The sequence below is a fragment of the Prinia subflava genome, chromosome 3 (genome assembly GCF_021018805.1).
Source record: "Prinia subflava isolate CZ2003 ecotype Zambia chromosome 3, Cam_Psub_1.2, whole genome shotgun sequence".
In the NCBI taxonomy this organism is placed as follows: domain Eukaryota; kingdom Metazoa; phylum Chordata; class Aves; order Passeriformes; family Cisticolidae; genus Prinia; species Prinia subflava.
This window is the reverse complement of record NC_086249.1, coordinates 18,984,741-19,011,458: the sequence shown is the minus strand read 5'-3', so window position 1 is coordinate 19,011,458 and position 26,718 is coordinate 18,984,741. Positions and strand designations below refer to the sequence as shown.

Below are 26,718 nucleotides of genomic sequence, written 5' to 3'. Positions count from 1 at the left end.
GACACAAGGATGCCTCTGTGGAGAGGCTCATCATCTTCTACAGGTCTTCTTGAAGACCTGCTTCCACAGTCATCTCTCATAAAAGAGATCATAAAAGGGTCTTCAAGGGAGACTGGAAAAATGGATTTAAAACCCGGTATCTCCTAACATAAACCCGTGATGTATTACAATACATTTATTCCCACAGCAGTCGTGAGGTAGGAACTTGAAACCAGATTTATTGCTTATTGAGAAGTCTAAAAACTATAAACCCTAGCACTTTGGACTGCATTTCTTGTCACTTTCCCTGACCTTTCCTTTAACATTAAAAAAACCAAAACCAAACCCAAACCACTGTAATGGATCCACTCCAGAATAGCCTGAGACCTGCTGGAAGCCACAGAGAGGCTGTTTTGCAGTGCAATTGGAAAGGCAACCCTTGGCCATCAGCAGGAGTGAAAAACTGTGGCTTCTGGCACTGCCTGTGTACAGCTGGATCCCACTTCTGGGGAGATTTATGGGGCTTTCACATACAGCGCATCCTGAAAAAGCATATACAAACAGTGCAAGCAAATACATTTCACCACAGCCTCATTCTGTGATATCATTTCTTTTCAACAGTGAAAATCACTCAGACCTGAAATCAATCATCCTATAGGGGCCAGCAACAAGAGAGTGCAAAGCACTAATGTCAGCATGAGCTTCTGACACGATGACAATATTAGTATCCTCTCTTTTTTTCTAGGGCCATAGGGAATGTAGTTTTTAAAAGTATGCTAGTGTTTCCCAAGCCATTTTGCTTTAGGTAAATGTATAGCCATTGTGCCACGTGTGTGTGTGTACAGCTGCACATTTGACATACCTCCTGAAGATTGTTTTGCTAAGGTCTGTGATTTTCTGTACAATTAGGATTCTATTTTCTGCAAGATTACTGAAAGCTCAGCTATTCTCCTTGACCTCAACGAAGCTTGCTAAATGCTTCAGTTCCTTTGGAAAATTAAGATACTCATTTAGGTGTCCTGAGCTGGACCTATGACTCAGATTGAAACATCTGGTCAAAGGCTTTCCTCAGCCACTGCTAGTAAATTCACTTTGTCAGCAGTGAGTACCATATCTGTGTTCTGATGATCCCCAGAACTGCCTGAGGCTACAGTGCAGCCAGGAGCTACTCAGAGAGGATGGACTTGCTATAGGAATTCATGCTGGCCGGACCTAGACACACTAAATTCGTTTCAAATCCTTGTTACCCACTCTGTTTCCTGTACCAAAAGAGTCAGGTATGACCGTGTCACGATGGCAACTCTGTTTATTCAAAACAACCTTTCATCCTTCAGCTTTGCATCATCATGTTCACCCACAGACAGTCTGCTGTGCTCCCTCACACTGTTTGAGGTCTGGTTTGCTGTATCCCACAGGCTCGCTGTGGTTGTTGCATGTGTGACTCTGCAATGGTGTGGCTTTCTCAGGCTTAAATTTCCGAGTCCTCAATAGGGCCATTCAGAAATACTGCAGTAGGAAGTGACGGAGAAGATTCATTGGGACGGATAAAGTTTGCAGATGGGAACAGTTTTACTTTAGACACTGCGTGGTCTCGGCTTGACTTACTGTCCACAATCTGATGCTTAAGTGTACCCATCTCTGAGTCCCAGGCCTGTCCCCGCCGCAATTTCTTGAAGGTGTTTCGGAAGCCCTCAGTGCTAAAGTAGTAGATCAAGGGGTCCAGCGTGCAGTTCATGCTGGCCAACATCATGGTTATGATTAACGCTTGGCGCACGGAGGCCTGGGTCTCTTCCTCCACCTTCATCACCCGGGCCTTTATCATCCCGTAGACGGCCAGGGTGGTGTTGTAGGGCACAAAGCAGATGATGAAGATGACCAGATTGACCAAGAGGAGACGGACAGTCTTCTGCTGTCGCAGGGTCTTTGTCTGGCTGGGCTGGCAGAGCTCCTGAAAGATCCGGATTGAGCAGTAGGTCACGGAGCTGAGAGGCAGCAGAAACCCCAAGATTTCAGCCAGGATTACCAGGGGGAAGAGGTTGTTTTGCCACATGTTGTCGCTAAAGCTTTCAAAGCACAGATAAATGGTCTGGTTTTTTACTTTACAGTGGTTTTGCTTGTGGACTATGGCTGTGGGGATGGAGCCCATGAAGATCACAACCCAGACGAGGAAGCAGAGGAGCTTGGCCACCTTGGGGCGCCGCAGGTGCCGCCAGCGAAGCGGGTGAACAATGGCAACGTAGCGATCCAGGTTGATGCACATGAGGAAGAGGCAGCTACCGTACATGTTGATCTGGAAGACTGAGCCAGAGACCTGGCACAGGATGCTACCAAAGGGCCAGTGGTGGTTGGAATAGTAGTAGAGTCGCAGGGGCAGAGGAAGTGTGAAGGTGAGGTCACTTATGGCCAGGTTCAACATGTAGATCATCACCACAGACTTCAGGCGCAGGTACCGGACGAATATCCACAGCGCTACCACGTTGAGTATCAAACCTGTGATGAATATCAGGGTGTAGCCAGGCATGAGGAGGTGGTGGTTGAAGGTGTAATCCTTGCATGTCTGAGACGTATTGGACGTATTGGATGGACTGGACGCTGACATGCCCAGCACGGATCAGGGGCTGGTCTTGCTGAGATGGCTGAGCCTGTTGATGGGCTAAGGAGGCACAGAGAAGAGCACTGAGGGAAGTTGTTCCCCTCTGAGAAGCCACAGGCAGGTCATTCCTGTCATCTGCAGCTGGGAGGTAGATGGGCAATATCTCTTTTGGCTGGCACTGCTTTGGATTGCTGGTCTGTGGTCATCTGGCAGGGATGGTAATGTGGAGTCTGCTTCTGCCCCTAGTTCAGCAGTTCCTTCCAGTGGTTATGAGGTGATAAGGTGATGGAGGATCATTGCCAGCTGTCAGCACAAGTCCTGGTCAGAGTGGAAGACCAAAACAGAACAGTTTCAGTTAGAGGGGGAAATCTCTTGAAATGTTAAAATCCCACCCTGGTGGCTTCTGCAGCAAGAACTCACAAAGAAACGAAAAGATGAGGGGAAAATGGACACTGGAACAGTGAGTAATTACATGGCAGAAGAAGACAGAGCACAGAGAAGGTGGTTGTTGTACAGAATCATTTATCACTCAGAAAATGCACTTTGCTTTGATCACTGCTGAGAGCACAAGAATACAAGAGACACCACAAGCACACAGGGAAAGTAGTTGAGGCAGCTCCAGAGAAAGAGAAAGAGAAAGAAGAGAGCAGTGTTTTGAAGGAAAAATGCTGACTGGGAGGAACTTAAAATAAAAATGGCATAGTACTGTTTTACATCAGAGAAAAAGGACTTTGTACATCCATTGCAGATAAAAAAAAATACAGTACAATTAGACCTGACTCCACCCAAGCTCCTTTTCTTACGTAAAACAACACACACAAACCTCAGTTCCAGTGACTTAGAGTTCCTTATGTTTCTTACATCCACACAGTTCCTTTGGTGTCCTTACTTGCATGGGACCAGTGGTGCTTATTTGGATTGTATGTGCTCATTCTGCTGCTTACAACAACCTAAAGCTTGAAGCAGCCCATATCCCAGAAACTCAGAGCAGCACATCCATGGGAGCACAATAAAAAAGGAAGTGCCGTGGGATTCATGTGGACAAACTGACTTCAAAGCAGTGTGAGGCTGGTAACCACTCTAGGTACTAACTAGCAGCACTGGGGTTTGCATGGCAAGGCTTTGGTAGCTGGGAGGGCTATAGGTGTGGTTCTGTGAGAGTGTGCCAGAAATTTCCTGTGTATCTGATACAGCCAAGGCCAGGAGGGACCTGCCACTGGCCAAGGCTGAGCCCATCAGTGATGGTGGTAGCACCTCTGGGATAATGAAAGGGAAAATGTTACTGTGAGACAGCAACTGCAGGCAGAGAAGGGAAGTGAGAATACGTGATGGGAAAAGCCCTGCAGACACCACAGTCAGTGAAGAAGAAGGGTGCTCAAGACACTGGAGCAAAGATTCCCCTGTTGCGCCTGGAGAAGACCATGGTGAACCTATGCTGGAGCATTCTGTTCCTGAAGGACTGCACCCTGTGGAAGGACTCACACTGGAGCAGGGATTGGTGTGACACAGTTCCCCACAGTTGTTTGCAGGGGTCAGACAGGGACTCCCTCATAAGAGTCCATGAAGATTGTGATTTACTTCAAAAGGAAAGTAGAATTTTCTGTCTAGAAAATATCTTTACACAAGGTTGATATTATTCAGCAACTTGGCAGGCATGTCCAGCATGTCAGACCTTTTGGATGGCATTGGGTGGTAAATCACAGGTCCAGAGAGAACCTGCTGCAGACAGAAGTGTGTGCTGACCTCAGAGAGAGGAAGAGAATCATTCTGGAAACAACATGTTAAACAATGGAAGTGGAAACCTAATGCAAGAGTGTAGACAGGCACCAACTTGCCCATCCTTTTGTGTTGTTGTGCAGGTTTCTTAGAGAAAGTTCTACTGGTTTATCAAACTATATCTGAGTGGGTTGTACCTTTCCTGGTGAATAAATACTTTGCATGAAGTCTCGTGCAGGTTTGGAGTATAAGATAAGCTGATGAGGCAAAAGTACAAGATTGTTGTTGGTTTCAAGTGAAATGTTTGATGCTTCAAAATATGTCAAGAAGCATCTCCACTGGTCAAAGGAGGTGATTGTCCTGCTCGCTTTGCAGTGGTGCAGCCTCACCTTGAGTCCTGTGTGCATTTTGGGGCAATATAAAAAAACCATTGAGCTGCTAGAGAGTGTGCAAAGAAGGGCCATGAGGATGGTGAAGGACCTTGAGGGGAAACCGTGTGAGGAGCAGCTGAGGTCACTTGGTTGTCTGTTCAGCCTGGAGAGGAGGAGACTGAGGGGAAACCTCATCATGATCTACAACTTCCTTGAGAGGGGAAAGGAGGGGCAGGCACTGATCTCTTCTCTGTGGTGACCCATGATAGGACCTGAAGGAATGGCCTGGAGCTGTGTCAGGGAGGTTTAGGTTGGATATCAGAAAAGGTTCTTCACCCTGAGGGTGTTTGGGCACTGGAACAGGCTCCACAAGGCAGTGGTCACAGCACCAAGCCTGACAGAATTCAAGAAGTGTTTGGACAATGCTTTCAGGCACAGGGCATGATTCTTGAGATGCCCTGTGCAGGGCCAGGAGTTGGACTTGATGATCATTGTTGATCCTGATGGGCCCCTTCCAACTCAGTGTATCCTGTGATTCTGTAATTCTAGGAGAACAGGCCAGCTTTTGCTAAGAGCCAAAACCCTGCAATGACGGGTCAGACCTTTATCTTGATAAAGGAAACAAAGTTATTGAGACTGCGACTTAGTGAGTGACCATGACCTGCTGTAACACATGCACTCAGACCAGCCAGATGTCAGGTGGAAAGGATTTATCTCTACGGACAGCGTGGTTTTTTCAAGCTTTCCAGAGATATGCCATTAACAGATCTACAGAATATAATATGTAAGCACAGTCCATGCTGTGTCAGGCTTTCTACCACTAATATTCCATCCCAAATTGTGGATGGTGAAGGGATTACGTTAAGAACAGTACAGTAATGTAGTTACACTGCCTCAAGTTGTCTTCCTGCTTCCAGCATGAATTGTAGCCCAGGAATTTCTTGATCCACAGGTGACCTAGTTGTATTCAATAGTCCTCAGGGAACTTTTATTTCATTGAGGTTTTTTCAGTCATTTTTTGAGTTGATGTAAAATTTACCATCTACATTATCCAGTGCCAGGAGTGCCAAGGGGTTCCACAGCTTACTTGTGCCTCAGGTGAAGAATCACTTCCACATACCCATCTCTGATTCATCATCTGCTAGATTCAGTTCTTAGCTTTAGTACTAGACAGGGCAAAACCCATCCCTATTCACCTTCATTTCATGGCTGATAATATTATATATGACTACCATATTCCCACTCAGCAACTTTTTTATTTTTTTAGGCTAAAGGGTCCTTGTCTTCATGGTTTTCCCTTGCAGAGAAGCTGTTCTGTGCCTTTGAACATCCTTGTTGCCCTTCTCAGCACTTTCCACTTTGGCTACAGCCTTTGTGAGTGCTGTGCTGGGGTGCTGAAAACACGCAGTGCTGCTGATATGGGAGCTGCGTAGGTGTAGAGCTCATTTGCAAGTGGTAATGGTCAGCTCAGTTTGCTTTTCCCCATCACTTCACTAGATAAAATTTCAGCTGTTAGTTTAAACTAAATTCAGTCACTCACACTTCTCTTAAGCTCTGCAGTTCTTGTCACCCAAAACACATCTCTTTAAACTTGAATAATTTTATGTCTTCAACAGATTTGTTATTTTATTATTCATCCCTCATGAATAAGTGAAACAGTCCAAGCCGCAGCACAGGTGTCTGACAACTCCACTGAGAAAAACAACCATCTACCTTCATTCTCTGTCCCTTCTTTTAGGAAGTTTTTACCCAGGTAGGAACATTTTCTTTAATTTTTACAAAGTGCCATTGCTGAGACCGCCTTTGAAAGCCTTCTGGAAATCCACATGGGCCACTGTTCACATGCTTACTGAGCCCTTTAAGGAAGAACTGTGGGAACAGCATCCCTTTATAAAAACCATGATGACTTTTCCCCAGTAATTAGATGTGACCACATGCCAATTGATTTTTTCCCTTATTATAGCTTCTACTAATTTGTTCAGCAAAACCATCAAGCTCCCTGGACTGAAACCCCCCAAGAGCCTTTTGTTAAATTGAGTCTGCCTTTAAGAGCTGTTTTAAGCAAAGGTTTCTATAACACAATTAGTCAGGTCTTCCACCCTTCAGTTATTTTTGGACCTCTGGGGTAGGAGCTGTGTGGTTTCAGACACTCTTTAGTTCATCTTGCTGCTCCATGGTTGATCCTACTACTGTTTTGACCAGAGACAGTCCTTTATGAACTTCCCAGAAAGAGAGTTTCTGCTGTGGAAATCTCCCAGGCTTTCATGACATGAATACCAGTGAAAGAAACGTGTTCGTTTTTATGCTCACCATCACCTTTTCCTTCTTTTCTGAGTGGTCTTGCCTTACATACTCCAGCCTTTCAGCCTTCAAGACACTGAACAGCGCCGTTCTAAACTGGCAGCAAAGATCACCCAGAGCAGAAAATAGATTGGGGTTTCTGAGGGGATTTTTTTTGTGGGTAGATGGAAAGACAGAAGAAAGAGTCTGCCATGGTGTTGGTATGAAGCTAGGCTGATAGACTCATACTTGCCAGAACAGATACTGTGACCAAGACCTGAAATGAGATGTGTGCAGACACAGTCATTGGAAAGATGAAGTTGTGGGTGCAGAGAGTTTCTCCAGTGAGCTTTGGAGGTCCTGCTTTGACTGTGCCTGTCTAAAAAGGTCAGCTATGGGTAGGTAAAGCAGGCTGGCAGCAGGGAGACCGACAATCCTTGCTGGTTAATGTCTGAGAGTCAAAAGGCATGTTCCTTGTGGCTACCTCTAAGAGAACCCCAAGTACTCATTGCTCTGCACAAAAGCTGCCAAGAAATCTCAAGCCACCAGCTGTGTCAGGAGGCAGTGGTACCACAGCTGAATAATCCCCCTGCTCACAACAAGATGCTCACTTTACATCCTTAAGAAACTTTCTGTTTGGTGACTGACCTTACCTGTCCCAGGAGGCAGAGGAAGCATTTGTTTTCCTCTTCAATTTGAGCGCCTGAATACCATCAAGTGCCAAGACTGTGACTTGCAAAATCCATGGGATTTTGATTTTTTTCTTTTGAGAGGTGAGAAGCCCTAAATGTGCTTGCATACAGAGTGCAGAACAGGCAGGCATGCCCTGAGATGGGATGTGTGCCTGGTGTCTTGCTGCCTGGTCCTGGGAATCCTCTCTCCCCTGGCACTGTCTTACTAGGAGTCACTGCCTCCAAGCACTACAAAAATAATGAAGAATCTGAGTATGGGGCTGAGAAATAAGGTGGAAAAAGAGAGATGGGAAAACACTGATGAGCCTGCTGCAGGGTCAGTGTTCCTGTTTGTGGCTTGTCACTAAAACCGTAGGGAGTTCTGGGGCTACTGTGAGAATGCAGAGAGAAAGTGTGGTATTGGGGTGCAGAACCTAAAACACCAACTGCATGAACTCACTTACTCTAATTTGAAGCCAAAGAGGAAACAAGAAAAACTGTGTCAAACCTCAGAAAATGCACCCAACTTTACTCTAGAAATCAGAGATATGTTTTTTTAATAAACGTGGGTGCTTTTTACTTGCTGTTGGTGATAATCAAGCCCCATTTTTCATCTGTTTTTCTACTCAAGAAATTACATTTTTGTGATGATTAGAACCTTGAAGACATTCAAGACTTAGGATAGCTTGTTTTTAATGAGAGATGCATGATATAAAAGCTGAGACCTCAGTATTTAACTCAAGAGGTTTGATCACACTGCTATTGCCTCCTCCTTAGAGATGTTACCCCTCTTTAACTCCTGAGAGTCCCGTGGAGAGGGCTCCCATGGTGGGCACCTTGGCAAGCAAGCTCTGCAGGCTGCCTGTGCTTTTAGTATCACAGGATCCCAAAGAAAGCCTCCGTCTGAACAAATACAGAGATGTTCCTCGCACCCCTAGCTCCACGGGGCAGCTGAAGTGGGCAGATGCCCCCAGAGCCCGGCGCTCAGGCCTGGCAGCACAGCACAGCGGCTCCTGGGGAGCGGTGCCAAGGTGCCCGAGCACGCGGCTCTCCAGATGTTCCCGTCTGCCTTACCTCACTGCGGGAGAAGGGCCAAGAGTGGCTGCCAGCTCGCTGCTTGGTGACTGCTCCCACTGCAGAGGCCTCGGTCCGGCACCAAACCCACACAGCAGCTCGGATCGAAACAGAACCAGGCGGGCTCTTCATCCAAATCACAGCTGTCCCCTACCGCGCTGCGCTGATTCTACTTCGGGCACACTGCAGTTTGACTCTTCTCCTTTCTCACTTCCTGATGCACTTCTGCCTGGCTACAAAGCATGAACTTTGTTATCAAAAGCTGATAAGCTAAACCACATCCTACAACAGCAAATGCAATCAGGAAAGAAGCAGTACCCAGGTGTCCTTGCAACTGAGGAGACCTGCCCTGGGTCATAGTGCCAAATACTTGCTTGTATTGCTAACTCAGCCGCCCCCAGGAGTGACAGAGGGAAAATAAAACATCCCTTTCCCCAAAATATTGCTAAACGGGAGGTAGAAGTGAAATACGGGAAGTGAAAGCGAAGTTGATTTAATTCCTGGCCCGCACAAAGACCCAGAGTCCTGTCACTCCCATGGGCTGGGGGGCTTTGGGACTGAACTCCTGCCTGGGGGCCAGCTGTGCACCGCTGGCGTGTGGCAGGGTCCCAAAAAGAACCAGGCTCTGATGAGGTATCATTGTCTGTGGCAAGCAAAGGCATGCTTGCCATGAACCTCGGTCCCTGGCTTTCAAGGCTGCAGGAGGCACACTGCTATGAAAGCACAAGGGCTGGTTTACCAGGTCATCTGTGACCTGGCACTGCCACGTGTAGCTGGGAAGGAAGGTGACCTTGTGCAGAGCCAATCTGGCACTCTGTTGCTTTGAGTCCTATTTCTGCTTTGCCAGTCTCAGCACACCTGGAAGAAGACACGAGTCACGGTGACACTCCTAATCCCGCTGCCCCAAGAACAGCTGCCCTGGGAAGTGCTGTGGGCTCCCTTTCTCTGCAGCCCTTGCCTGCTGGTGTTTGATTTTCTCACTCCCTGCCTCCCTTGTTCTGCTCTTAGTGACTCCTCATTCAGGGAATGACACACCGAGGGATATATGGTCCTGCTGCTCATAAATCCTTGGAGGGCACAAAAGCACCCAAACCACTGAGCTCACCCTGCTTCTTTTCAATGCCTCTCTTCTTTGACCAGACCCCCTTTGTCACTTGATAGTCGCTGGGATCTTTGGTCTCACGGCTTTTTGTGTCTCTTCAGTTCCCATCAAGGCGTTGCTACTGATAAAAGCTTGCAGATATGCCACGGGGGGTGTCCTTTGCCTAAGGAGTGTCTGACACATTCTGCGGGAGCTTTCCCCTCCCCTGCAGCCCTCACCCCTCACACACATGAGCACACACCTGGCTGAGCCCCGCAGTCCTGGCTTTTCCATGTGTGAGAGGACAAGGGCACCGTGGCACCCCAGCCCCTGAGCCCCACAGCATCCTCCCCCAGCCAAGTTCACTCACCTCCCTGGCTCTCGGTGCTCCAGCCCCGAACTCTGTGTCCCCTCACCCGGGTGGGCTCCCACGCCTGCCCCTCGCTGTCTCGTGGAGGCTCAGCTCGGGGGGAAGAGCAGCTCAACCCCCGATGTTTCCTCACCGCTGGCTGAGCGAGCAGCAGGTAAGACCAGATTACTGGGGTGTGTGTTGGAGGCTACACCCTGATGCTGCAGATCCCAACATGCCTGCCACCCCGGAGTGCTGGCTCCAGAAAGCAGGAGCAAGGATCCAACAGGAGGAGGGATGTAGGGAGCTGGGAAGGCAAGGAGAGAGGTGAAATGCACACTACGAGAGGCTGCTCAGGTCTGAAAGGATGTGCTCTTCAGACTGTGGTTTTTGTGCAGCAAAACGTGAGAGAGCAGAGCAAAGGGGTGAATCCCTTTATGGAAGAAGCACAGCAGAGCCAGAACAGTCCTGCTTCACTCTCTGAATGATTCAGACAGGAAAAGCAGAAACCTGTGGCTGCGGAGGAGTTTTACTTTTCAAGGTGGTGGGAAGAGCTGGCACTTCCCAGGTGGGGGAATGGCAGTCTTTTGCCCTGGGACATTTCAGCTCCCTTGTCACACAGCTCACATTTTCCTGGGCTCCCAGAGGCTCTTAGGAAAGGGGTACCCAATGAGAAGGGGGGCAGCCACCCCATTATGCCTCCTAGGAGAAGGGCAAGGACTGATCTTGGGTAAAGACAATCCATGGGGAAGAAAATGAGGGAGATGAAGGGAGACCTGCCAGGGAAAGAGTTAACAGAGCCAGGGAGCAACTGGGCTGCTGGGCTGTTTGTTGCAGCTATGTGGGCTGCAGGGTAGAATAGAAGAATCTCCAGCCTGGAGGGGGCAGATGAGGGAGTCTTCAAGAACAGTGGATGCGGGTGAGGGAGGCAGCAGGTCTTCTCCTCTCTGCTCCCATGAGCTTTCACTGCAGGGAACTCTCTGTCTCCCTGAAGGGCTTGGTGACAAAGCGGTGACGAGCTGGTGGGTCTGGCAACAGCTGCTTGGTGCTGCTGCACTCTTCTTGTGTGGAAGGCTCTGTCTGCTGCTGAGCGGGTCTGGGGCTGCTTCCTGCTGAAGAAGTGACTGGACTGTGGGGGAAGACAACCACATCATCTGCCCATGGCACAGGCCATGGGTGTGACACAGATGCTGTCCCCGTCCACGTGAGCTCCCTGTGATGGGTGCCCACCCCGGAGCTCTAGCTCAGAGCTCTCTCACCATGCTGCCTAAGCTGTAGCACTGGTGTGGACAACCTCACAGGGCCAGCCCAGCAGGGTTCTGCACGATACAGTCTCTGATGCCAGCAGGCACACCTGGACAGCCCACAGTCACTGCCCAGGGCTGGGGCTACCCCTGCTTTGCAGTGCTGGGCTGGAGCTGCTGTGAAAGCCACTGCTGGGAGAGGCTGTGGGAAGCCACAGGAAGGGATTCAGGCAGCTGCTGTGCTGGGGTTGAAGGTGGTGAAGTTTTGCCACAGACAGGATGGAACTGGTGTGGGTGTAGGTGATGCTGATCCACGTGCAGCACGTCGCTGCCGTGACCTGGCTGTAAGTAGGCTCTGTGCTTGTATTGCCTGGGTTGGAAAGCCACCTAGAGAGGTGCTGTCTCCAAAGAAAATAGGGTGAGAACAGGGTGGAAGAAGGAATCTGAGCAACCAAGAAGCAGAAGGGGCATGTCTGGGAGCGTGGAGGGAGAGGGATGGTAAGGCTGAAGAGGTGCAGACCAGAATGGGCAGCAAGAATGTCCAATCACAGATGACATGGCCACAGCCCCTTCCCTGCCCCATTTCTGCTCTAAGGTATGGCTAGAGAGGGTTAGTCCTGCAGAGGTAAGGCCCTGGCTCTAGGCCATCTGCAGCTGAACCTCTCCCCTGCCCCACAGGCCCCTGGCCAATTAGGCAGTCCTCCGGGACCCCAGAGGCTGTGATGGCCTGCCAGGGCTGGTGGAAGAGCAGGCCCACGTTTGCTGGCAGCAGCTGGAAGCCGTGGAGGCGGTGAAGGAAGATGTGGAGCTGGCTGTCCTCAAGTGCCAGCACCAGCTTCACTCTCACCGTTGGAACTGCTCCACCCTGCAGGGGCTGCAGCTCTTCGGCGAGGCCACCATCCAAGGCCAGTGAGGGAGTGGTGGCATGGGTAGGCTTGGCATGATGTCCCTTCAGAATGTCCCCCTGACACATCAGCCTTTCCTGGGCTAGTGTGCAAGGGCTGCACTGGACCCATCCCCAGAGTGGCCAGTGCCTTCTTCCACATGCTAACATGTCTGTCAGCCCAGAGCAAACCGTGGAACGGAATGCTCTCACACATATTAGCATTCTAGAGAAACTTCTTCCTATTTGGCCAGATTTGGATTTTGGTCCCATTGGCCCACCCTGGGTACCAGCTCTGCAGCTGGGTAAACTTTCCCCTGACCCTGCCACCCACCCTGCCACAGAGCCATGTCACTTACTGACTCCCAGCCTTGGAGCAGCCGCACTGGGTGAGCATTCTGGCATTCATTTCTCCCGAGTAGTCTCATTCTGAGGGCATCCTTCCTGCATGCAGTGATGGCCTCTTTTCCCACACTGTGCCCTGTAAGTGCCTTTGCCCTGTGCAGCCTGGTGCCCTTCCTTGTCCCGCTCCAGGCATGCAGGAGTCTGCTTCTATCCATGCCATCTCCAGCGTTGTTCTTGCTGTGACCCGTGCCTGCAGCCATGGGGAGCTGCACCAGCGTGGCTGCCACCGTAAGATCCGAGGAATCAGCCCTGAAGGTGAAGGAAGAAGCGGGTGGCAGGGAGCAAGTGACAGAGGGGAAGGTCCATGGGGGAGACAGCCCAGAGAAGGAGACACTTTCATTCTCCACAGGTCTTTGGGAGATCGTCTCAGGGCTTCTCCTTCCTTGTCTCGAGGCTGCTTTCCCTCTGCAGGTTTCCAGTGGTCAGGCTGCTCTGATAACCTGTCCTATGGGACTGCCTTCTCTCAGGCCTTTTTGGACAGCCCTGAGAGGAGCCGCGGTGTCTCCTCCGGCCAAGCACCCATGAACCTGCACAGCAATGAGGCTGCGAGGAAGGTGAGGGCAGGGACAAGGCCTGGCTGCAGGGGCTTCTCCCTGGCTCGGCAGGGCTCAGTCCAGCTCCACTCCCCAACAGGCAGTGCAGGGCAGCCACGTGCTCCCAGAGGAGTCTGCATCCTGCCGCCTTTCCTAGCCCAGCACCGGCCTGATTACCCTGAGCTGGCTCCTGCCTGTGTGCAAGGGGGTCCCAGCCTTCCCTACACACTTCTGTGCAGTCTCCTTTGCCTCACAGACCCCACCTATGATTTAGGAAATAATTTACTCTGTTCTGCTCTGAAGGGCTTCCCTGCCCCCCAGCCCCTCTTCAATAAAGAAAGACATCTGCAGGGGCCACAGTCAGATCTGGTCCCTTGAACATCCTCCACCTCTGGCCAGATCCGTTCCCCTCCCCACAGCCCTGCAGATTCCCCTCCCTGCAGAGAGGTGCAGGTCCCATCCCTCTCTCTGCCTCAGGCATTTATCTTACCGACCCAAACCATTATGTACCCCACAGAGTGGATCTTCCGTTCATATTAGCCTGGCTTAAAAAGACAGTTTTGCCCTTAGTCTTCCCTTCCCTTCCCTTCCCTTCCCTTCCCTTCCCTTCCCTTCCCTTCCCTTCCCTTCCCTTCCCTTCCCTTCCCTTCCCTTCCCTTCCCTTCCCTTCCCTTCCCTTCCCTTCCCTTCCCTTCCCTTCCCTTCCCTTCCCTTCCCTTCCCTTCCCTTCCCTTCCCTTCCCTTCCCTTCCCTTCCCTTCCCTTCCCTTCCCTTCCCTTCCCTTCCCTTCCCTTCCCTTCCCTTCCCTTCCCTTCCCTTCCCTTCCCTTCCCTTCCCTCCCCTCCCCTCCCCTCCCCTCCCCTCCCCTCCCCTCCCCTCCCCTCCCCTGGTCTCCAGCCCCACGGGCGGAGTGCTGGGAGAGCAGCAGCGCACGGGAGGTGTTGGGAAGGCTGTCCGTGCTCAGGCTGGCAGCTGCGGGTTTCCGCACGCTGCTGGTGCCCAGGAGCTCTCCCTTCAAGCCCTACAGTGCAGCCGGGCATCGCCGGGCACGGGCTGCAGCGAGCTGCTGTGCTGGGGCAGGGGCTTCCTCCCGGCCGGGCAGCGGCGGTGCAGCGCTGCAGCTGCGAGCTCCGCTGCTCCATCGAGTGCGAGCAGCGCCGGCCCTCGTGGAAGTGACACCGGTGACACCGGTGGCACCGAGGGCACTGCCCAGGGGTGCCGTCAGCTGCGCTCCCCACGCAGCACCCTCTCGCCAGCCGGCGGGAGGCTCTGGTGGTTTGAATTATTTCTCCGGATGGCGGGTTGGAGGACACAGGCCAGATAAATCACTAAAGTTGAGGAAAAAAGCCCAGCCGCAGTGGAAAGCAAAGCGCGCACAGAAGCTGCTTGCTCACGTGCTGCGTTTGGGACCGGGAGAGTCCCTGTCTCTGGACATTGAAATGCCTTCTCCAGTGGTCGGCTGTTCCTGCAGCTGCAGAAATGTTTCCAAGAGGAGTTCCAGCGGCTGCCACAGTGAGGCTCCCCTCATTCAGTCTGACCTCAGTGCCAGGGAATGTTATGGAACAAATTATCCTAAGTGCAATCAAACAGCATAACCAGGGAATCGGCCCTAGCCAGGATGGGTTCATAAAAGGCAGGTCCTGCTTGACCAACTTGGTCTCCAGGTGAACCGCCTAGGGATGAGGGAAAGGCTGTGTATGCTGTCCACCTGGACTTCAGAGGAGCCTTTGACACCACTTCCCAGAGCATTCTCCTGGAGAAGCTGGCAGCCCATGGCGTCAACAGTGCATGCTGTGCTGGGCTGTGTGGCCTGGAGGGCTGTGTGGGTGGATTTACACCCACCTGGTCACCAGTGGGGCTCCCCAGGGCTCAGGACTGGGCCAGTCCTGTCTAAGGACCTTATCAGGGGTCTGGATGAGGGGATCGAGGGCACCCTCACTCAGTGTGCAGGAGACACCGAGCTGGGTGGGAGTGTTGGTCTGCTGGAGGGCAGGAGGGCTCTGCAGGGGGATCTGGACAGCCTGGATCCATGGGCTGAGGACAATTGTGTGAGGTTCAGTAAGGCCAAGTGCCAGGTCCTGCTTTTCAGTCAGAACAGCCCCAGGCAGCACCACAGGCTGGAGGCAGAGTGGCTGGGAAGCTGCCCAGAGGAAAAGGACCTGGGGGTGCTGGTGACAGCAGCTGAACATGAGCCAGCTGTGCCCAGGTGGGCAGGAAGGCCAAGGGCACCAGGCCTGGATCAGCAATGGTGTGGCCAGCAGGAGCAGGGCAGGGATTGTCCCTCTGTACTCGGCACTGCTGAGGCCACACCTCGAGTGCTGTGTCCAGTTCTGGGCCCTTCACTGCAAAAAAGACATGGAGGGGCTGGAGTGAGTCCAGAGAAGGGCAACAAAGCCTGTGAGGGGTCTGGAGTGGCTAAAGGAGGTGGGGTTGTTTAGCCTAGAGCAAAGGAGGCTCAGGGGAGCCCTGATCACTCTCTACAGCTTCCTGAAAGGAGGCTGCAGCCAGGTGGGAGTTGGTCTCTTCTCCCAGGCAACCAGCAATGGGACAAGAGGAAATGGGTTCCAAGCTGTGCCAGGGGAGGTTCAGGCAGATATTATGAAAAAATTTTCTTCACTGAAAGGGTGGTCAGGCATTGGAACAGGCTCCCCAGGGAAGTGGTGGAGTCACTACCTCTGGAAGTGTTCAAAAAACAAGTAGACATGGCAGTTTGTGGTATGGTTTAGAGGTATTTGGTCAAAGGCCTTGACTATCTTGAAGGTCTTTACAAACTTTAATCATTTTTTGATTGCTGCCTGGAGAGCCTCTGGAACCTCGCTTGCCACAGCTGCACCTCCTTGTCTCCCTCCTTGGCACTCAGCACCTGGTAGGTCTTGTTGGGCTTGCATTCCACGCGGGTCACCTGCAAGGACAGCCGGGGCTCGTCGGAGCGGTACCACGGCCCAGCCTTCCCCAGGGAAAGAGACCTCCACGACGGATGGCAGCTGGAGGCTGGGATGATGGGAGCATGGGGGGAGAGGGGAGGACCAGCTGAACTGACAGCTAAACTATGTGTTTGCCAGGATGCAGGCCGTCCTCTGTCCTGCTCTGGTGATTTGGGGTTTTGTTACTGCCTAGGAAGATCCCAGCAGAGGGGGGAGATCCTGCCCTTCAGGGATATACAGGGATATCATCCCTCTCACATCATTTGTGCAAATCCCACCCACCAATGACACCCCAGTTGTGCTGGGGCCACTGTTTGTCCCCCCACCTCCCCCAAACACAGCCAGTCTGTCATCCTAGAAGGTAAAGCAGTGTGCCAGGGAGTCCAGCAGGGACTTGGGGCTGGCTGTGGAGGGGCCAGCCGTGGAAGAGCAGGCTGTGCAAAAGGCAGCAGGGCTGCTTCTCACCCTCTCGTTGTAGATGTTCTTCAGGAGGCACTGGTAGCTCTTGAACATGCAGTAGTTGGGATGCTTAACTCCGCTCGAGTCACAGATCTGGGGACAAGGGAAGGAAGGTCAGAGAAGGAAGAGGAGAAGGAGGGATGGGAACACCCACTGATGGTCACCCACCTTTCCTGAGCCATCGCCGTCTTCGAAGGCGTCATAGTCTACCTTCAGCCAGAAGGATACGGCAGGGTCCTTACAGCCATAGATGGCCATCCGGCTGCACCAGTACTCCAAATTCGTCCCACTCAAAAAGTCCATGTCATAGTCCTCCAGGGTCTCTGAGGACTTGGACTGCAAAGGGGTGGGATAAAGTGAGCCGTGCTCCTTCCTCTGCTTCCCAGCTCCCAGTCCTCTCCTCCTGAGAGGGCAGCAGGACATTCGGCTGGCTGGGTACCTTGCCCTCTTCATCCTCGTACTGGGACGAGATCTGAGGGTTGATGTAGGTGGAGAAGCTGCCCGAGTCGCAGGGAATGCGGTTCAGGGTCTCGATGTTCTGGCACTGCTCCCTCTTCAGCGAGCAGAAGGCACAGTCGGGGCACAGGTCCACGTGGTGCCGCCCGAGGTTGTCACACACCTGGGGTGCATCCAGTGGGGAGTCAGGAGGGAAAAAGAGACTCAGAACCTCCCAAAAGAGGAGGCTGAGGAGTTCCCCTATTCCTGGCTTGGAGCCTGCCTCCCTGGTCACCCAGGTTGGCTTCTCTCAGGAGGTGGCCCGCACACAGTGGGGCCAGAGGTGGACATTGGTGTCTTTACCGAGTCTCCAAACCCAAAGACTCTTTTTTCCATCTCCTTCCAGGCCATGGTGAGCATTGATGAGAGGCAGTTTCCCTCCAGCACTGCATAGCACAGGACCAGCACTGCCTCGTCGTTCTGCAGGGCTAGAAGGCTGACAGAGAAAGGGAAGGAGGGAGTCATCTCATTCCTTGTCACAAACTGAAGAGGTGCATCTTTAGTTAGAAACTGAAAACTACCCCAGAACAAAGCAAAAAATCCCTTCCCGAAGAAACCTTGAACTCCTGGCTAAGCTGCAGAGAGGAATGGGGCTCTCTGCAGGGTCTGTACACGCCTGTGTGACACAGAGGGTACACAGGGGTTGCTGTGCATTTGGGGGCATGTGAGAGGGACTGGATGAGGAGCACAGCTTGAAGAGCTTTCCCAGGGCCCCTGCAGCAGCTGCTGCCTGATTTCATCCATCTGAGTGCACAGTGAGGAGGTGTTTGTTAGATCTGCTGAGTGTTGAACGTTGGGCAGCCCCGCTTGGGTCTGGAGGATGTCACGTATTGAGTCTGCCTCCCAAGTGTTTGACAGAAACGGGGAAAAACTTGTTGACCATGAACTAACTGTTCATCCAAAGTGATATGGGTAGCTGAAAGTAGAAAATTTAAGGACAACAGGACCAGAGCAATGAGAATATTTGGGATCTCTTAGGAACAATGGAATTTGTAAACATGGTACAGAACTGTTAGCAGACAGGGATGGCTGGTTTCAATCATCGTCAATGATGCAGAAGAGGTAAACATGCTCATTAGATATTTGCCTCTTGTATCTGGAAACAAAGGCAGTGATAAACACACTAACTTTGATCTGACAGAGAGTAAAGAAGAGCAGCAACTGCTTATGTTAAAATGCTCTTAAAATCCACATGGGCTAACATGTATGGACAAGCTTTCCTGAGAACAGCTGAAACTTCTTGGAGACCTTCAGATTAGCATTACAAAAAAAAAAAAAAATAAATAAAGAAGAGGTGGAGAACCGGAAGGAAGGTCACGAAGATGAGATTTCCTAAGGCCTGAAAACTTTCACCTAGAGATAAAAGCTAAAAAAGCATCACTCAGCTGAGCAAAGACCCCAGTGGGTACCCACTCAGTCACTCAGCCCCTTTTTACCAAAGAGAGCTTCAGCTGGAAAGCTCTCCTTGTCAGGAGGTGGAAGAGTAGTGACTTTTGGTGACTGGAATTTGGGGCAAGGTCCATTCAAACCAGAAGCAAACTTCATCTTCCTGACACCAAGGGGGTTGAGCATGGGAAGAGCTGATGGGTGCTTTCTCCACAGTTTGGAGACTTCAAAAAGATATCCCAAACTTCTGTTAGGAGAGGACTCCGTGGCTCTACCACATAGCACTGTTGTTTTCTTTGAGGCTCACCAGACATGATGTCTGTGCTGAGCAGGAAGGTCAGGGTGCAGGATCAGGGCAGTTCCTAGACCTGAATGCTGAAAGAGATGAGCCTCACAGAGAACTGTTGTGCCACCATCCCGAGTTTACCAAGAAATTCTGCTATGCTCTCTGCCACATCCTTTTCCTCCTCTATCTCTGTTCTCCATCTCTGCTGTGAGGTTTTCTGGCCTCACAGTTGCAAATTTATGAGCTGATTTACTGCCTCTGGGTGAGTATAACAGCACTGCTGCTGGTTCTCTCCACTCGCTGACACACTGCTGAGCTGTTTGTGGATGCACAGAGCTTTCACCATGCTTCAGGGAAAGGGATGGGTCTATCTAAAGCCATTTCCTAATGCAAATCCCTCCCCAGCTTAGTACCTCTGCATTTTATTGTCCTAACCGCTGCTCTGGAAAAAGACCAACAGGTACTGCGAGGCAAAGAGCCAAAGGGAATGTGAAAAAACCCCCCAGGATTAAGAAGAATCTGTGGGCTGAGATCAAGTAATTGATCCAAGGCAAAAGAGAAAACTTCAGATAACAGCTTATCATAGTTTAGCATCTCAGGATGGGAAAGGGCCCACAGAGCCTGCTTCAGTGGTATCTCTGAAGAGTGCTGGTGAGCAGCACCCGCCTCTCCCGCCAGGTAAGGACAAGGATTTGGGCCATTAGCTTTCAGCTGCTGAACCTTCCTGATACTGAGCTCCTGAGGCGAGGAGAAGAGAAGATAAGGAGCCAACAGCAGCTTTCTAGCACTTGGTAACTTCTGATTTAGGAGGGTTGCTGCAGGAAACTAAAACCAGTTATGAAAAAGCCACTCTTAACAGCTTCAGAAAGAGCAAAAAAGATCTTTGACTGCATACCAGGGCTGGTTATGGGTGATGATAATTCAAAAAGAGGGGTTTTTTTCTGGGCATGTTATTTTTAATGAAGGGGCTGGCCTTAAAATGAAGGGCTCTGGGGTCGAAGTAGATAAGCACCACAAGGGCTGTTTGGAGGGGTAAAGCAGCAGGAGGAGGAGGAGTCACCAGGAGTGTAGGTATCTCTCACTGCAGATAAATATCTCAAGGGTGGGTGCCAAGAGGATGGTGCCAGACTCTTTCCAGTGGTCATAGGATGAGGAGCAGTGGCCATAAATCAAAACACAAAAAGTTCCACCTCAGCATCAGGAAGAACTTCTTTACATTGAGGGTGTCAGAGCACTGGGACAGGCTGTCCAGAGAGGTTATGGAGTCTCCCTCTGAAGACAGGCAAAACCTGGACAGGTTCTTGTGTCACCTGCTGTATGTGACTCCTCCTTGGCAGGGGATTGACAGATCTCCAGGCCTAACAGTTCTGGGATTCTGAGAGGGCTCGGAGCAGCCTTGCAGGGGAAGCTGGGTTCACGTGAACCATGGGTGAGCATCCACATGTGAATCCCAACAGAATAAGATCTGGATCCCAACAGAAAAAGATCTGGATCTGGGACAGCCGTGATGCTGAAAGAGGCGTAGGGGTTGTAGCTGACAAATGACACAACAGTGGGAAGCTCTGGGAAAAAGGGCAAATGCAATTCCTTTGCAAACAGAAAAGCAGGCAAGGGAGGCTGATGTGCTTCCCTGTACGGAAATGCTGAATCCCATCACTTGGTGCACAGAACAGGAACCTGGGGGTGTTTTAAAGGGACACTGAAAGTTGCTGCAGAAAATGGGAGTTGCACGGGGTTTGTAAAGTAAGGGCTACGGAGCTCTCTTTAGCTTATTGCAAGACTGAATCATGGTTTAGAGGTTAACTCTGAGGAGAGGAAATACTGGGAAATGAGGCAGAGAGCACAATGAGGACTAAAAATAGAAAATAGGTGCAATAATTGTCAATTCCCCCTCCCGCCCAATGATTCACCGCTACCAGAAAGACCATAGAAAAGTGCTGCAAGATTCTTCCTGTATTGCTGCCCTTGCCCTGTCTCCCTCTAAAGATCACAGCTGGCCTCATCGGGCACTATGAAAGCCTCAGTGCCCCAAGGGATGAATGAGAAGGATGGATGTTCTGCTGGACGTAAGACCCTAGGGAAGACACGGGGCTCTGGGATCTGTGCCCATCGCAGCCCTGCCCACCGTGTGTTAAACCAGATGCTGAATGGCACCTGTGCACAGCGACCAGTCCCACCAGCACTGCTCCTCCTGCTGGAATGGAAATGCCTCCAGGCACTTTGCCCCTTTTTTAGGTCATGCTTTGAAGTCCCTCTGCGAGGAGACGGGCTGTGGCAAAGCCGACAGGCGCGGTCTATCTCCCCTTTTTATCCTCAGTGGGGTTTAAGCCTTGCTTAGCATGATGGATGGGGCTCGGCTGCCAGTCACAGACACACAGTCAGCATTAGTGTCTTTGAGAAACTCTGCAGAACAGTGAGTGTCATCTGCAATCACAGCAGTCCCCCAGTAATCCCAGCAGAACTCGATCACAGCAAGGCTCAGTTTCAGAGGCAGGGAGAGCGAAATCCTCAACGAAACACAATTTTGCCTGAGAGCACATACGCCAGGAAAACTTTTTCTGGGCGGTGAAAGCCTCCTAGAATATTAGGAAGGATGATGACATATGTTAGAGGCTTGCAAGAAGACAGTTGTGGCTTTAACAACATGATGCAATTCATCTTTACGTGCAGCAGTGGAATCTCTGGCTGCACTGTGGCAGCGGTAAGCAGCATGTTCAAGAGAAACCACAGATGTGCAATCAGGCACAAAATCTGTGTGCTTACGGGAACATCACCGGCCAGCAAGAGAGCGAAACCAAAATGACTTCTCCAAGAAAACCACATCTAGACACTCTTTTTTTTTTCTCTTGGTAAGCAAAATACTATTTGCATGTCAGTCAAAGCAAATGGTCCTCCGCCACAAGGTACTAAAGGATCAAAGAGTAAATTTGAGTGAAAGCATAATATCCTTTTGCAGATCTTTTCTCTGTCACCAGCCCCAGCTACCTGAGGACAGAGGCAAAAAGATCGTGGCAGGCCAGCAGAGGAGAGCTCAACAAGCTCCTGACGCATCCCTAGGCCAGAGAACTGAGGAGGGTGTATGAAAGGCCTGCAGCAAGCTGGCCTGGGGCAGGGCCCCACGCTGAACTGCTGCCTCCAAAACCAGAATGGGGAACCAGAAAGACCCTAGGAAGAGCTGTGCACACATCCAGAGTGCAGAGAGGTGCACGTGCTCGAGGAGAAGTGGTGGCCCTGCACAGCTTTTTGCTCCTGGCTGTTTCCTAGCCCAGGGCTGCTATTGCTCCCCTTAGGTGAGGACAGAACACTCCTGGAAGTGTTCCTCAGGTCAGGCTGCTTTAAGAAAGATCTGTTTCATCTTGCACACAGAGAGGCAAGGAGCACAGCGAGACATATCCCAAGGACCTGTGTTTGCAAGAATGCTATTTCTGCACATCACCCAGACTCGTGGGATGTGTGTTTGGAGGAGGAGGAGTGCAGAGGTGATTGCATAGTGCAGATGGCCACAGTGTGGGGATACACAGGCGTGGGACAAAGCCCTGCCTGCAGCTCAGGCCCAGACTAAACTCACTTTGCTCAGGATGCAAGTACAGTGCCATTTTCAGGCACTAACAGTGCTGGATCACCCTTTCCCTGCTCCCTCTGTGCTGGAGCGAGGGGTGCCTGGGGGCTCCCCAGGTGCATTCCTGCTCTGGACGGGCCAGCTTGCTCCAGAACACTTGCCCACACTCACCACCCACTCTGAGCAGGGACATGGATGGCCTGGGGCTGCTGCCCAGTGTGCACAGGGACAGCCCTGCACGGGTGGCCTGTGGTACCCAGAAGGAGCAGACTCGTCCTCACCTGCCTCGGGGGGGGATTTGCTGCGCTGATGTGGGTCCCAGGCCTGAGCTGGTGAAGTTCAAAGAGGAGTCCTTGGTGTCCAAGGATGCATCCAAGGAGAGGGCCGAATGGATCAGATGCCAGATGCTTTTCCTCAGGCTTTGGTCATCAAGGGATTCCACCCTGGAGGGTGAGGTGGCAGCCCAGGGAGTTGGTGTGTGCATGGTCCTGCCCTTCTGCCAGGGTGTGGGCACTCCTGCCGTGGCTGTGGGCACTCCTGCCGTGGCTGTGAGCACTCCTGCCGTGGCTGTGGGCACTCCTGCCGTGGCTGTGGGGCGTTCCGTCGGCCGTGGAGTCTGACCTGGCAGTGCATGAGAGAACTTGAGAAGGCTTTCCACACTGTCCTGCAGCAGGGCATCAGCAGCGACAGAAAAGCTGCTTCTGAGAGCTCACACACAGGGGGGGAGCACCCGGGGGCGGCGTTTGGAGGCCAGGCAGAAAGCTGCAGGGGTGGAGAGTGGCTGCAGGGGACCAGCAGGTGAGCAGGGGTGCCAGCAGAGCTCGGGACAGCCGTACCTTGTGTGACAGGGGAGCCTCTGCCCGCTGCCGAGGAGGTGGCGGTGCTGGACGGCTCCGTCGGGAGAGGCCTTGCCAGAGACCGGCCCGAGCACGGGACTCGCTGTGGGGAGGGGAGGCAGAAACACGACTCTCACTGTGTTATCCTCCCTTCCTCCTCACCCTCCCACCCCCAAGAGACACTGCCCCCCTCCTCACCTTGACAAAGAACTGCTGTTTGAGGCAGCGATACTGGGCGAACTGGCAGAAGCTCTGGAACTGCACCACCTCTGGGAATTCAGAGCAGACCGGCCCTAGGGATAGAGATGTGGGGTGGTGGCAGGCCTGGGTGCACCAGGAGATGGGGACTCTTTCAGGTGGCAGCTCGTGGATGCAGGGAAAGTCCAAGCTGTGTGCCCCCAGGCCTTGGGCTGCCAGAGCTCCCAATTCCAGGTACCACATCTCTTTTCCCTCCAGCCCCCTGAGGGTTTCACTTTGTCCTCCTGCCCTTTCTCACACAGTCATCTTCCCTGTGACAGAGACACAAACTTCCTGTTTCCAGGATCTGATGCTTCTGTTATTAGTCCTTGCTGGGTTTAAAAAAGAGAAAAAGGGCAAGTTGTGATGTAACAGATTAAAAAGATGACCAGACCAGGCCTAGGAGCACCAGAGAATCAGACAATGGTTTGGTTTGGAAGGGTCCTTATAGATCATCAAATTCCAAGTCCTCTGCCATGTGTAGGGACTCCTTCTACTGGACCAGGCTGTCCAAAGATCCACCCAGCCTGGTCTTGCTGGGTCAGGGATGGGACTGCCACAGCTTCTCCAGGCAGATGGCTCCAGAGGAGACAAATTCTTCAGGGCAATAAAATTTGACATTGATTGCAGCCTTGCAGGGATGGAGGAGGGTCCCTGGGGCCAGGATGCTGTTGGCAAAGCCTGTGCCTGTACACATATACTCTGCAGTCTTGGCCAGCACTGCCAACACGCTGACTCCAGAGCTGCAGCTCTTGCAGCGATTGCAGGAAAGCCAAGGACATGCAGGAGAGCAGAAAACCTTGAAGAACTGGGTGATCTTGTGATCCCTCTGCTTTAGGAGCGCATAGCCTGGCTGGCACAGCCAGCCCTGTGAGAATAGGGGAAGTGCTGGCTGAGAGGGAGGGCATTAGCAGTGAGATTGCACTGCTCTCCTGATACTGCTCATCCTTTGCACCATCCTTTACCCTGCACTCACTTCTTGTGCTGAGCAAACAGCTGCGCCATCAAAAGTAGAATTTCAGATATCCAGCAGGATGCCAGCCCAGAAAAACACCCAACTTGCAGAGAAAACTCCAGAACCCCAGCCCATCCCTTGTTTAAAGCACAAGGTATTGTAGGGAGCACTCCAGATCCTGTGTTTAAAGCACAAGGTGACTGCCTGCCTTCCTCAGCACCACACCTGAATGGGCACAATTAATGCTCGTGGATAGCTGGATGTAGACAGCACTGCCACAGCTCTGTGAGGACAGCAGGGGCTAAACATGAGAGGGCACACACTCTGCCACATCTGTTCCACCTCTCACCCTGGCTGCAATGTGCCAAAATAGCCCCCAAACTGGAAAAAAGGTAACACAAAAGGGAATAAATTCTGCTGGATAGGTGTGTTAGACTGAGGGATGGGAGAAAAGAAGGTAAAGAGGGCAAACTGCAAAACTGTCCCATCTTCTGGCATTCCCAGATGCTTCTGTTCTTGACAACTGAGTCTCTGAAGGAAGCACCAGGGGCACTGTGGCTGGACAGGACAAAGAACAGTGCTGGGGAATTGGGCACCACGAGGAGAGAAACCAGAGGCAGACCCTGGGTGCACACAGCACCATGGCATGGTGGATTGCAGGTGCCCAAAAGTGAGTGAGAAGCACAGGACCCATCCCTGGGTCTGGTGATGTGGGGTGGGACTCGTTCCCCCAACACAGCTGCAGAAACCAGCAAGAAATAGTTGCCCTCCAGCTGCAGTCCAAATGAGCGCAGTTGGCTGATCATTCAGCTCATTGACGTTCATATCTAAATATAAAGACATATTTTTTTATGAGAAAATTGCTCCTATTTTTTTTTCCTCTGAAGAAAAATACAACAGAAGTAGTCCCAAGTTTTTCAGCTGCACAGATATAATTATACCACTTAAATTCTCTGATGCAGGGGTGCAGGGAAAATATGACTGCAGAGATCTGAAGGGTGCTGTTGCTATGGTGCTTTCTGAACTGGGATGTTTCTTGGCTCCTGAAATGTTAAACACTTAAAAAGGCAGCTTATCATCTCAAGTTTTCTTAAAGAACTACGAGAGGCCGTGAGCCAAGATTCTGCATTAACCAGCTCTCAGGTGAAGCTGGAAGGAGCTGGTAAGAGATGAGGGGCTACACTGAGCTTGACAAAACTCTGGCCAGTTTTTCCTCCTGCCACCGCACCAACAGAGATGTGGAGAAAGGAAGGGCCACTAAAGTGGCTATGGCTTTCAGCCACAACCTGTAAAGGGAGGCTAGGACAGCTGTGCTTGCTCAGCTGGGTGAAGAGGAGTGAAATAAATCCTCCTTTTTAACCCCTCTGAAGTTCCAAGCTAGCTCAGGCCTTCTCAGGCTTTGGAGGAATATTTCATAGACAGGAAAAAGGACCCAAAAGAGGCTCTGACCCTCAGCTGCAGATCAAGATGTTTATTCCAGGTGGTCTCCAGAGGGAAAGAGGGTGTGCACAGAGTAACAGGGTCTTTTCTCAGCTCTTGCCAGGGAGGGGCAAATTGAGACACAGCCAATGGAAAGGGAAGGAAGGGTCAAACTACATGGTACAAGCTCTAGGGGTCCCTGAGCGGGGAGAGACCATTCCCACAGGGGAATGTAACATCGGAGAAGTCTCAGCAGCTCACAGGGGCTTGAAGGAAACCTACAAGAGGACAAACCCTTTTTGGTGGTGGAAGACAGCACATAGAGCAGGGGAAAAACCATGTAAATTCCTGCTTAGGAGGTTAGGGCTTGGCCTTTGGGAAAAGGTGGGATTTTTTCCTCCAGGAAAGTGGTGCAGCACTGAAAGGGTGCTCAGAAAGGCCACAAAAGCCAGTGTGCTCTAGTTGTGCCAGTGTCAGCTCCAAGCTGCTCCTTGGGCTATAGAGCCCAGACCAACCCAAATCCTCTGTCCCATTCCCACAGTCTGGTGGCACTTGGGGGCAGAGGAGCAGCCACACTGCTCCAGCAGGGTCCGCCCGCTCCTCTGAGCCGGGCGGTGGGGGATGCCCTTACCCTTGGGGATTTCCCCGTGGTTCTCGTCCTGGTCCAGCAGCAGGATGGTGGGGCTGAGGCAGCCGTACACCTGGCGCAGCAGGCACAGCGTGTTGGCCTGCCAGGGCGGGCGCAGCCTCTCGAAGAAGCGCTGGTACTCCCTGTCCGACAGCGGGCTGCCCGGCACGGGCGGCAGCGGCGGCGCCGCGGCGGCCGCCGGCAGGGCCAGCACACCTGCGGGACACACGGTGCCGTGGGCTGGGCTGGCCTCGGAGACGGGAGGAGCAGGGCAGGCTGGCCTGCTCCTGTCCGCTGGCACACAGCAGAGTGCTGGGACAAGCACTTCAGATGCTGGCCTGAAGTCTCCCACCAT

At 51.9% G+C, this 26,718-nt stretch overlaps 3 protein-coding genes across 4 annotated transcripts; 1 reads left to right on the top strand and 2 right to left on the bottom strand.

Moving 5' to 3' along the window:
* Positions 1-204: 204 nt before the first annotated feature.
* On the bottom strand, positions 205-10,263 carry LPAR5 (lysophosphatidic acid receptor 5). 2 transcript variants are annotated; one of them, XM_063393476.1, is made up of 4 exons: positions 10,136-10,263; positions 9,475-9,542; positions 8,685-8,913; positions 205-2,890 (listed from the first exon to the last, which is right to left on the bottom strand). In XM_063393476.1, exon 4 carries the CDS (start codon positions 2,576-2,578, stop codon positions 1,448-1,450), a length of 1,131 nt encoding a protein of 376 aa, XP_063249546.1. In that variant the 5' UTR covers positions 2,579-2,890; positions 8,685-8,913; positions 9,475-9,542; positions 10,136-10,263; the 3' UTR covers positions 205-1,447. The 2 variants fall into 2 exon arrangements, with proteins under 2 accessions (XP_063249546.1, XP_063249547.1); XM_063393477.1 differs by lacking the exon at positions 9,475-9,542 and having other exon boundaries at positions 8,685-8,917; positions 10,136-10,234.
* Positions 10,257-14,355, top strand: LOC134548530 (protein Wnt-4a-like). The gene is made up of 5 exons (XM_063393432.1): positions 10,257-10,289; positions 12,053-12,263; positions 12,776-12,901; positions 13,058-13,200; positions 14,212-14,355. The coding sequence occupies exons 1-5, from the start codon at positions 10,257-10,259 to the stop codon at positions 14,353-14,355; spliced, it is 657 nt and encodes a 218-aa protein (XP_063249502.1).
* Positions 14,356-15,952: 1,597 nt separating this feature from the next.
* ACRBP (acrosin binding protein) lies at positions 15,953-26,718 on the bottom strand. The gene is made up of 9 exons (XM_063393431.1): positions 26,367-26,718; positions 23,323-23,417; positions 23,125-23,227; positions 22,570-22,909; positions 17,361-17,493; positions 17,002-17,181; positions 16,731-16,898; positions 16,569-16,655; positions 15,953-16,081 (listed from the first exon to the last, which is right to left on the bottom strand). Exons 1-9 carry the CDS (start codon positions 26,716-26,718, stop codon positions 15,953-15,955), a joined length of 1,587 nt encoding a protein of 528 aa, XP_063249501.1.